Here is an 11,902-nt window from a genome sequence, read left to right as displayed (position 1 = left end):
ATTGGCTTTTTTATCCACTATTTAAAGTTATAATTTTGATTATTCAAGAAGAATTTAATAGACAAGATAACCAAAAAGATACATTTTTCATGGGGAAAAATAAAAAACTTTTTTGTTAAATGAGAGCAAGAGAATACCAAATTAGGTTATAAGAGGGTATGGAACCGATCAGATATCAACTGATTATCTGATATTGATTATCTAATTCCTTAATAATCAAAAATCAGAAACAGAGCCTGTTTATGCAAATCATATATTTTAAAACTATATTATTTCCCCTTAAAGCCTCTTAAACTTCTTGACAACTATTTTAACTGCATAGTTCATCTATTTAATGTTGTCTGCAAATCATATATTAATAAAATATACGATTCTTATTTTAACTGCATAGTTTATCTATTTAATGTTGTCTGCAAATCATATATTAATAAAATATACCATTCTTAGGAACTAAAAACTTCAATTAGATTAAAACACGAACAAAGGGATAGTCGGCCCGATTCGAGATGGGCAATCTCTGATTACAAGGTGTAGAAGCCCTGTCTGGGTAGGGTCCCTGAAACAGAAAAGACAGAAACAATTAAAGGTCGAATATTTAAATCATTCGTATCTCTAAACTGCATTTTCACAAGGTAGTTAAATACGCAATAAAATGATTTCCACTTACAAAGCAGATTGATGTTGGTTAAGCTGAGGTAGAAGCTGCTGTAAAGACATCATTTGCTGTAGAAATGAATTGCAAATAGTTAGGTAAAGGTCATGGTCAACTTGGAGTTTTCATCAATCGAACTATACCATGTAAAATGTCACCCGCTCACACAAAAGGTTATATATATACATGCATCATCTGAGGTGAAGTTAACTGACGAAGTACTTCTGGATTCTGCATCATCTCTCTTAACTGAGGGTGGTGATGGTGGAGGGTGGAGGAGGTTGAAGATAAAGTGTAGTGGTGGGGTTTTATAAATAAAAATAAAGAAGATGCCCGGATAGTCCCTGTTGTTTGACCTTTTTAAGGAAAGGGTATTTTTGTCATTTCACACCCTTTTAATAGAAAAAAACAAACTGAAGTTAGACTCAGGGACTATCCGGGAACAAAAAACGAAAAGTTGGGGACTATTCAAGTAATTTTAGAAAGTTAGGGACTAAAGGTGAAAATAGGCGAAACCACAGGGACAATCCGAGCATTTTTCTCTTTTGAAAAATTAGGTGGGTTTAGATAGAAAGTGGGTGAAGTTTTTTTTTTTTTTTTGGTTGGAATGTTTGTTGGAAGGAAGTGTTTATACAGGAGTGAGCAGGATGTGCGGCAATGGTGGTGTGGGGTGGGAGTGGGTGATGGCAGGTGGCGGGATTGAGAGGTGGTGGACGGAGCTATGGCAGATCTGTATATATGAGAGAGAGAGTTAAGGGAAAGAGAAATCTGAATTTTTTATAATTTTATTTTTTAGTATTTAGGTAAAATAACCAAAATGCCTCTTATGTGGGGTCCAGTTGGTCAGCTTTTACCATAAAAACTAACTGAGTTAGTGCTAAAGGACGTAACATGTAAGGCTTTGCAAACAATCGAGTACGTTTTTTGTAATTTTTGAAGACAAAGTACACACTTTGCAATAAGTAACATACACAAAGGACGAGTTTTGTAATTTACTCTAAAAATAAAATTAAACCACAAATAAAATTTATGAAAAAGTTAAATCGGTTAAACATGTATATTATCATCTATAATAAAAAACGCATGAAAAATTTCTAATGTATGGATTAGTATTCATGCAAAGTTACATTTATTGTTGTTAAATTAAGTTAGATAGAAATAAAAAATCAATTTTTTTTTTTTGAAAAACTCCCAATGCATAAAATAGAATACCATATAGCATTAACATGTTACTAAATTATAGTATGGAAATTTTCTAATGTGTGGATTAGTATTCATGCAAAGTTAAGTTACATATATTGTTGTTAAATTAAGTTAGATAGAAATGAAAAATTAATTTTTTTTGAAAAAGTCTCAATGCATAAAATACAATACCATATAGCATTAACATGTTACTAAATTATAGTATGGAAATATGTGGATTAGTATTCATGCAAAGTTAAGTTACATATATTGTTGTTAAATTGAGTTAGATAGAAATGAAAAATCAATTTTTTTTTTGTTGAAAAAGTCTCAATGCATAAAATACAATACCATATAGCATTAACATGTTACTAAATTATAGTATGGAAATGTGTGGATTAGTATCCATGCAAAGTTAAGTTACATATATTGTTGTTAAATTGAGTTAGATAGAAATGAAAAATCAATTTTTTTTTGAAAAAGTTTCAATGTATAAAATACAATACCATATAGCATTAACATGTTACTAAATTATAGTATCGAAATTATAGTATGGAAATTGTTCTTCCAAAAATAATTACATAAGGGGACTCGGGCTCGTGCCGTTATTGTATAACGGAAACATGTTCAACGCGTGATGGGCCGTCGCCGGCTATTGTTCAACGCGTTATATTATAACGAAAACCCCGATTTCGTGATATTTTCAACGCGTTATTGTTTTATTTTGTGAGTGTAGTTGTTGGTTGGGGGGAAATTGTTGGGTGTGGTGGTGAGTGATGACCACCCCCACTAAAAAAGGTTGTGAGTGATGAAAAAATGGGAGATGACATGGCGAAACTTGATTGATGCTTATGAGTGATAGATTCTATCACTAGTGAACCACCCCGTGTCCCCTAATCAAGAAGAAAAATATATATGCATGTCAATAAGAAAATGCCATTACTCGATCTTATATCATACACATGGTGACTGTACGTGAGAGAGATGCAAAGTTTGAATACCAGCTTGCAACAACTCTCTATCTCTCTCTCCATAAATGCAATTGCATCCTCTTCTATACACTGCATTAACTCCTCTCTATCTCCCCCATCTCATCCCTTCAATTCTCCCAACCGTTCCTCTCTCTCTCTCTCTCTCTCTCTCTCTCTCTCTCTCTCTCTCTCTCTTCATTCTTCTTAAATTCTATTCACAAGAAAAATACAGATAGCTTCAATGGAAACCAGCCTGAAAACCACTTTTTTACTCTCTTAAAAGTGGTTTCCAGTTGACCCTTTTTCCCTGAGTGCAGATCATAGTCTAAATAACCAACAAAACCAAGACTGAATATATACCAGTAAGTTTCCATGCCACCCTTCTCAATTTTGTTTGGATTTGCATAAAAAGTGTTAGGTTTGACCTTTTCATTCTCTCCATGGTTTCTTGAACAACTTTTTTCATTAGGGTTAAAAGTCTTTATTTGTTGCAAAGTCAAGAAAGTTTTATAGATTCGTGTTTGTTTTTCAGCTTTCAAATACACTAATTAATCAATTTGAGTTTTCTTTACCAAAAAGAAATCAATAGCAAATAACAAAAAATATCTTTCTAGAGAGAGACAGCTAGAGAGAGAGAGAGAGGTTAGTGGTATCTAGGGTTTCTGGATGTGTATGGAACATGCATATCTTCTTGGATACATCATATGATGTTTCTTACGTTGTTAATGATCTAAAACAACATTTAGATGTTTGATGATTTAATTCAAAAACAAAAAGTCTCTCAGTGATCAGGTATGTATATAATTTATCTTTACTTTACTTCTTTTTTTCTATGTATATAATTTATCTTTATTTTACTTCTTTTTTTCTATGTATATAATTTATCTTTATCTTACAAAATTTCTTTATAAAAAAAAAAACAAAGAAACACGTGATCCTTGTTAGCTAGAATTTCGAAGTAAAATCTTTTGCAGTTTCAGTTTGATCATAACAGTATGTAGAACTAGATTTTGAACGCGATCAGATTGAATTCCGGCTAAATAGCTGTAATTTTTTACTACCCATATGACGGGTTGTAATTTGGTTTGAGTAAATTCATAAGTTTATGTTAATTAATTTTTTTTTAATCTTTAGTTATATTTTTTTAGGGGGGACAAACTATTGTTACAATTCTTTTAACCGCTAACCATAATTTGTACAACATAAAGCAAAAAAAATAATCAAAACTTCAAAAGTAAGAAAGAAGAGATCGATATTTTTCTTGAATCTTTATGTTTTTAAAGTTGACTTCTGTTTTCGAAAAAGATGGAGATATGTTGACCTCCAATAAATTCAGTTGTCTTACGTAAATATCGAAAATCCAAGCGTCATTTCCTATGTTTCTTTCACTAACGAATATAAATATATTTTTTATTAATGTGCCATAACTACGCCCAAATGTGATCATTAATACAAGAAACACTTGGTATTCATTTCGTTTTCTCTTTTAAGTTAATCCTTTAAGTTGCCTGTTACTTGTATCTTCTAATGTTGATTAAATTCAAGCTTAGATTTATTCACATGGACATTCTTCTAAATTTCTTAGCACGAAGTCTTCTTTGTTTCATGGAATTATATGTATCTTTTAATGTATTAATTATTATGTTTCGTTATAAAGTTTTAAACATTTTTATATCTATTTTAATTTTCATAGAACGCTACAAATCCAGAAACATATACCTTTCAAAAAAAATCCAGAAACATATAACCCCTTTAATCAGGTGTGGATACTCTTGATTTGATTATTGATTTTAGTAGTTAACTATTTTTAGGACTAACGGAATTTGTTAAGATCTTTGACTATGGATATTTATTCAAAGTCAAACTACCTTCTATGAATCTTCAACATTATTGTAATTTTGGAATTCAAAGTATTATTATTTTATTCATATTAATAAGTAATACCATGTAAAGTCTCTACGATCAGGAGTGTGAAGAATTGAATTAAAGAAAAATGTATCAACCCAACATGTTTGAAAGTCACCATCACCATCTTCTTGATATGAGCCACAAGGCCCAAGAAAATGAGCTTGATATGCTTAGAGATGAGGATTACGAGAGCAAATCAGGCACTGATATCATGGACGCTCCCTCTGGTGATGATCAAGATCCCAATCAACGTCCCAACAAGAAGAAACGTTACCATCGTCACACTCAACATCAAATCCAAGAACTCGAGTCGTAAGTTCATTAGTTCTAAATGCTCTTTTGGAAGTTTTGTTCATCCCTTTTTTTTTTTTTGGTTTTTTAGTTAATATTGGTGCACATTTAATTAATATTTGTTGAAAATAGGTTTTTCAAAGAATGCCCACATCCAGATGATAAACAAAGGAAAGAACTTGGAAGAAGACTATCTTTAGAACCTTTGCAAGTCAAGTTTTGGTTTCAAAACAAGAGAACTCAAATGAAGGTATATTTTACACACAAAACATAAATAGTTCCACTTTAAAGCTTTAAAAATATTTTTTGTACTTTCTCAAAATAAATAGTTCCACTTTAAAAATATTATTTTTATACTTTCTTGTTAAGGGATCAGATGTGTATATTACTTGAGAAAGGTTACCTTTCCAAACCTTTTATTCCAAAAAAGTTAGTAGCCACAATGTAATTACACCGTATAAACTCTTTATTTCAAAAAGTAGATCATCTTTGTAACAATACTTTTTTATGTTTACACATTGAAAACATTAATTATTTTAAAGACTGAAGAAAAAAGAAAGACAAAAAAGTGTTTAAAGGTTGGCATGGCTTTACCCAACCAGAACCAAACTAAAGTTATCTGTTTCAACATGTTACCCAACTTATCAAACCATACATTTTGCCACCTCCACCATCTACCAAAGGGTTGGACACGTTCTGCTTTTCTTCTACATTAGACTTGAGCTTATGAGTGATGAGTACTAATTTAAGATGCACAGTAAAGATCAGTTGAATTAAATACTATCAGAAACATTCTTATATCTTCAAAGATATCAAACATATCTAGCGTCTAATGTTGTATTATGTCAGGAAAGATATTAAACCTATCTGGCTGCTAATGCTGTATTTTGTCTTGAAAGATTTTAAACCTATCCAGCTCCTAATGTTGTATCTTGTCTTGTTAATTTAGGCTCAACACGAACGCCATGAGAACTCACAGCTTAGAAATGAGAATGAAAAGCTACGAATGGAGAACATACGGTACAAAGAAGCCCTCACCAATGCTACCTGCCCCAACTGTGGTGGCCCTGCGGCCATCGGGGAGATGTCATTCGATGAACAACATCTCAGAATCGAAAATGCTCGCCTACGAGAAGAGGTAATATATCAATCAAACCCCTAAGAACATAATTAATAAGGTTTTCTGTTTTGTAATAATTCTTTATGAAAACAAGTAATCAATCTTTTGAATCACTGATTTTTTGCCTCTAAAATATGGCAACACAAATGAACAATTTGAATGAGTTGAAATATAAAATGCAAATGGCAATTTTTTCTAGCATCAGTTGCTTTACAATGCATCTGAATATACATATTCAAAAACATAAGTGCGTAGAAATATTGTTTAAAAGATATGTTGTGACGATTTTTTCGTTAAATTCTCATAAAAAGAAGAATTGGCAAGATCTCCACTAAATAAATCTTCATGCTTTTGAGTATGGGCTTGTTATTTTATCTTTATACACCGATGAGTGTGAATTCTGTATTCATTCTATTCTATCTACACACTTTACACATGTTTATTATATATTTTATCCCTTACATGGACCATTTAAAATTACCATTTTCGTAAAAAAGAAAAATTTGCCTGTGTTTTTAGAAAATTCTAGTAAATGACCACCCATCCTTCAGTTTTGCTTGTAATTGCAACTTTGTTTCTAAAGCTAGATTCTTTTATTTTGTGTGTTCAACAGATTGATAGGATATCTGGAATTGCTGCAAAATATGTTGGCAAACCATTGTTAACTTATCCTAATCTCTCACCCAATGGACCACCACGCTCTCTTGATCTACCCATTGGTAGTTTTAGTCCACAACCCGCAATAGCAGATGAGATGTTTGGAACCAGCAACCTTCTCAGGTCAGTTTCAGCTCCTACTGAGGCTGAGAAGCCAGTTATAATCGAACTAGCGGTTGCTGCTATGGAGGAACTGGTTAGAATGGCTCAGTCTGATGAGCCTTTGTGGATTCGAAGCTCTGACAACTCATCAGAGACCTTAAACGAAGAACATTACTCGCAAATGTTTCCTAGAGGCATTGGACCGAAGCAGATGGGATTGAAATCCGAAGCTTCAAAGGAATCCGCGGTTGTCATCATGAATCATATTAATCTTGTAGAAATTCTAATGGATGTGGTACGCGATAAGACTAAATTTTTCTATTAAAATCACGATTGATTTGATTTAAGTTAGATTATAAACACTAATTTAATAATGATTTTGCAGAATCAGTGGTCAAATGTGTTTTCTGGGATTGTATCAAGAGCAATAACTGTAGAAGTTCTTTCAACTGGAGTGGCTGGAAACTACAATGGAGCTCTACAAGTTGTATGGACACATACTGGTTCATTTATTAACAATTCAATAGTTCACATGTATAAATGAAATGTACATTAAACAATAAGTTGATATCACAGTTAATGATAGAAAGAATAGGCATACTCAGCTCACTACAACAAATTTAATTTTATTATAATTAGGTTTTATGCGATTCTTTTTTTTTAAATATGTTCACGTGTATTTAAATTTAGAAAATAAATCAATTTAAGAAAAAACAAAAAAAATATAAAATTAAAATATTGTCATAACGTCCTTCAATTCATCGACGGAATCAAACCTCACTTATTTGTTTAGTAGTCCAAGAGCTGGAAAAAGTCTGCAATTGTACAATTCTTTGCATCTTTTTAGTCGATTTGAAGTTAACCCGATTGATATGTATTTTTCAGATGACATCAGAGTATCAAGTTCCTTCACCACTTGTACCAACCCGAGAATACTATTTTGTTAGGTACTGCAAACAACATACTGATGGGTTATGGGCCGTGGTTGATGTATCTTTGGACAACTTGCGCCCTTCCACAACCGCAAGATCTAGAAGAAGGCCATCGGGTTGTTTGATTGAAGAACTTCCAAATGGATATTCGAAGGTGAAACTCTTGGCCAAATTTTGGATTGTTTTGATTTATTCTACCAGTAGGAGTGTAGTCTAGTAATACTATATATTTGGGGAAAAATATTAATAATCCATGCTAACTACAACTTATTTGCCAATGTTACTAATTACAATGAAAGAAAAACGTCTTAATACAACCTAAATTCGAAGGTTCATGTTCGGATTTTGTCATTTAGGTCACATGGGTTGAACATGTTGAAGTCGATGATAGAGCTGTTCATGACATCTATCGGTCACTAGTGAATTCTGGTTTAGCATTTGGGGCCAGACGATGGGTAGCAACGCTTGACAGACGATGTGAACGGCTTGCAAGCGCGATGGCTAGCAATATTCCTGGAGGGGACGTTGGAGGTAAAGAAATAACTTATTAATTAGAGGAGTTCAACAATCAACTTTATTAGTAATGGGTTGTGCAAAAGTTTAATTTTTTTTCCTAATATTTAGTGTCATACGTTAATAAAAACTATATTGTTTCGTTAAATTAAAATGTATGAAGAGATTTTATGCGCTAGGTATTACTTTAACTTGTCTCAGATGTTTCATTTAGGCTATTTATAAGCAGTGGCGAAGCTTGAGATTTCCAACCGAGGGGGCGGAAGTCACCGGACCTAAAAATTTCTAGAAAACTGGGGGGTCGAAAACGTTTATACCCAAAAATTTCTATACAAAAACTACATACTCTCCAGTACTGAGCGAAAAGATCGGGAGGTCGGCCACCCCCTCCCGCCCCTTAAAAGCTTCGCCCATGTTTATAAGTAAATCAGTCGAAACTAATACCTTCAGTATTATGTCTTATTTTCTATGGTATGAAATAACATGGTTGAACTATACATATGTTTGATCGATGATTGACCATAACAAACAACATTTTGACAGTTATAACAACTCTAGAAGGGCGGAAGAGCATGTTGAAACTTTCCGAGAGAATGGTTTTGAGTTTTTGTAGTGGTGTTGGAGCTTCAACAACTCATACATGGACAACTTTATCCGGTAGTGGTGCAGATGATGTCCGTGTTATGACTAGAAAGAGTGTTGATGATCCAGGCAGGCCTCCTGGTATTGTGCTAAGTGCTGCTACATCGTTTTGGCTTCCAGTTCCACCAAAACAAGTTTTTGATTTTCTTCGTGATGAAAACTCAAGGAGCGAGGTAACAACTTGGATAAAATTTACTTTCATTTTACTTCACTGAACGTCACCGATAAAATTATCGTCCCCATGTCGTGCCCCAGTGGTAAAGAGGTTGAAATATGTTGTGGAGGATTCACGATCACACCTGAGCACCACCCACCTGTCCTGGGACACAGTGATTTGCCTCTCTCATGTTGGCCGTGGAATTGGTTGGTGGGGGCGCTTAATGTCGGAAAAAGTTTCCTATAACATTTTTTCCAACAGAATCAGTTTTTTCTAGTGACCTATATTTATGGATTCTATTTTACATATATCTGCAGTGGGACATTCTCTCAAACGGTGGACTGGTTCAAGAAATGGCGCATATCGCTAACGGCCGTGATCCAGGAAACTGTGTATCGCTTCTACGCGTCAATGTAAGCTTTCAACATCATTAAACAGAAAAATTTCTTGAATATGCATGTGCCGTATACTAGACTCTTGATTTTTAATTAAACCTTGTTCTAGAGCGCGAATTCTAGCCAGGGAAACATGCTTATACTTCAGGAGAGTTCAAATGATTCAACGGGTTCGTATGTTATCTATGCTCCGGTAGATATTGCAGCGATGAATGTGGTGTTAAGTGGCGGTGACCCTGATTATGTGGCTTTATTACCATCTGGTTTTGCTATACTTCCAGATGGGGGAGTAAAACATCAAGGGGGGACAATTCTAGAGGTCGGTAATGGTGGATCTTTACTGACTGTTGCGTTTCAGATTCTTGTTGATTCGGTTCCTACAGCGAAACTATCGCTTGGTTCAGTCGCGACAGTTAATAGTCTTATTAAGTGCACTGTTGAAAGGATAAAAGCTGCAGTGGCTCCTGATCAAAATGCATAACCATCCTGATCTTTGTTTTGTGTGGTAAGAATATTCTTTTTTTAGAATGTTCAGGGTCGCTAAAAGCATTGCTTGATCAATTTATCATCATTAAAAGTTGTTTTGTCACTGTAGTCCATTTTCAAGAAAATTATGCCGATGGTAACGTTGGATATTCGAACCAGTTTCAAAAAACTTGAAACTCGATTCAACTCTTTTGAATTTTTTAATCAACGTAACATTCGATTTAATTTAGATTTCGATTTTTTAATCTAATTTGAATTTGTGGTTTTCAATTCGACTAAAATTTTATATTCAAATTACATATTAGTTTTATTATAATATAATATATAACGTTAATGATATCAACTTTTTTAGTTGATTTCTATATTTGAATGCTAGTTTCGAATTTGAATCGTTTACCCTATTAAGTCAGTAATTCGAAATTTGATGTGATGAACACATGACCCCTAGCTGACAGTTTAACAAGTAACTCTTATATAATTTTATATATATAAGATTTATCAAAAAGCTGAAACAGTTGCTTTGTAAAAAAATCTCATGGCAAAACTATATGAAGTTGTAAGATATTTATAAATATCTAAACAAGTTATGAATATGTTGTCCATTTATGCATTTTGGGATATTATAAGTAAATTTTGAATTTCAACTATTTATGCATTTGAAACTTTTGGGATAGTATAAGTAAATTTTGAATTTCAACTAAAAAAAGACATAACTTTTTACCAGGTGTGACATGTTAGCAACTAGACGTTCTTCAACAACTTTGGCGACCCATAATCATTGTAAATGTGAATTAGCAACAACTTTGTCTACTTAGTGACACGTTTTCCATCACAATGACGGATTTCGTTTCTGACTCTTTGCTCTATAGTTTGTGTGTTTTGTAGTGTGAACCAAGGGGTGAGATGAAGGGGGAGATAGATTTAGCAGGCGATGTTTACTCTCATCATTTGAAACTAATGGATCGAAGAAGTCAAGAACGCACCTAAAACAATCCTTTGGCGTATGGTTTTAACATCAAGAAAGCGGTTTTCACCATCCGTTGAAGGTTATGGGTTCGGGTATTGACTTTGCATACTTTTATGGAAGATTTCTGAGTAAACTAAAACCTTATGATCAAGTGAATTTAAGTTAAAACTCGTAACTTTCTTCAAGCTTTAGGGTTTTTGATTTAGGCATGTATGTGTTTGTAGTGTAGTTTTAGAATGGTGGTCTTGTAGACACTTTATTATAATAGTACTTTGCCTCCTTTCATCCAATCGCATTCACTTATAATATTATCATCTTTGGTGGTCATCTCATGTTAATCCGTCATTTGGGTTATCTAAAAGGACACGGCACCTTCTCGTGTATATTTTGAACCTATATGTTTACTTTCTTCATGATAAATTGGTAATTTTAATTTATAATCCACTAGTTTCATATCTGTTTGTTCATGTTAATGAGATTATTGAGTTTTAGGTGGTCAAATGGAACAGGGAACCAGTCAAAGTTTTAATCTGGCTTTTAGGGATAACGTCATTTAGACATTCTCAAAACACTTTCGTCTTGGAAAAAGTGGACCTCTTTTTGGTGCACTCTATGTAAATCTACATTGTACTATGAATTAGTAAATATTATATGGGTATCAATAGTCTTCGCTTGGCAGGTTAAGTAGATGATTTTAAACCCGGTTTATATATTTATTTATTTATTTATTTATTTATTTTTTGAACGGCCAACAGATCCTTCAAATGGATTACGATCTCCACCTATTCGCCTATTCTTCCATCATCACCAGGGGTCACAGAAAATAATGAAGAGGACAGGAATCGAACCTGAGTTCCTTAGAACACCAAGTCTCTCCCTTACTACTACTCCACCACCACCTCACATAAAATTATGTTGTCGGGTCGA

At 33.4% G+C, this 11,902-nt stretch overlaps 1 protein-coding gene and 1 long non-coding RNA gene across 4 annotated transcripts; one reads left to right on the top strand and one right to left on the bottom strand.

Moving 5' to 3' along the window:
- Positions 1 to 532: 532 nt before the first annotated feature.
- Positions 533 to 917, bottom strand: LOC110944597. Its single transcript, XR_002594990.2, has 3 exons — positions 839 to 917; positions 668 to 723; positions 533 to 556 (listed from the first exon to the last, which is right to left on the bottom strand). It is a non-coding gene; the product is annotated as an uncharacterized LOC110944597 (long non-coding RNA).
- Positions 918 to 2,815: 1,898 nt separating this feature from the next.
- On the top strand, positions 2,816 to 11,302 carry LOC110944581 (homeobox-leucine zipper protein MERISTEM L1). Of its 3 annotated transcripts, none has more exons than XM_022186250.2 (12): positions 2,816 to 3,167; positions 4,772 to 5,025; positions 5,137 to 5,254; positions 5,954 to 6,142; positions 6,738 to 7,178; positions 7,269 to 7,370; positions 7,769 to 7,969; positions 8,172 to 8,346; positions 8,872 to 9,143; positions 9,445 to 9,540; positions 9,632 to 10,027; positions 10,878 to 11,302. In XM_022186250.2, the coding sequence occupies exons 2-11, from the start codon at positions 4,799 to 4,801 to the stop codon at positions 10,001 to 10,003; spliced, it is 2,193 nt and encodes a 730-aa protein (XP_022041942.1). In that variant the 5' UTR covers positions 2,816 to 3,167; positions 4,772 to 4,798; the 3' UTR covers positions 10,004 to 10,027; positions 10,878 to 11,302. The 3 variants fall into 3 exon arrangements, with proteins under 3 accessions (XP_022041942.1, XP_022041933.1, XP_035846171.1); XM_022186241.2 differs by having other exon boundaries at positions 2,817 to 3,167; positions 4,759 to 5,025; positions 10,878 to 11,283; XM_035990278.1 differs by lacking the exon at positions 10,878 to 11,302 and adding an exon at positions 10,733 to 10,871 and having other exon boundaries at positions 2,819 to 3,167; positions 4,759 to 5,025.
- Positions 11,303 to 11,902: the final 600 nt, after the last annotated feature.

The sequence above is a fragment of the Helianthus annuus genome, chromosome 1 (assembly GCF_002127325.2).
Source record: "Helianthus annuus cultivar XRQ/B chromosome 1, HanXRQr2.0-SUNRISE, whole genome shotgun sequence".
Taxonomy (NCBI): Eukaryota; Viridiplantae; Streptophyta; class Magnoliopsida; order Asterales; family Asteraceae; genus Helianthus; species Helianthus annuus.
This window is presented reverse-complemented; position numbering and strand designations above follow the sequence as displayed.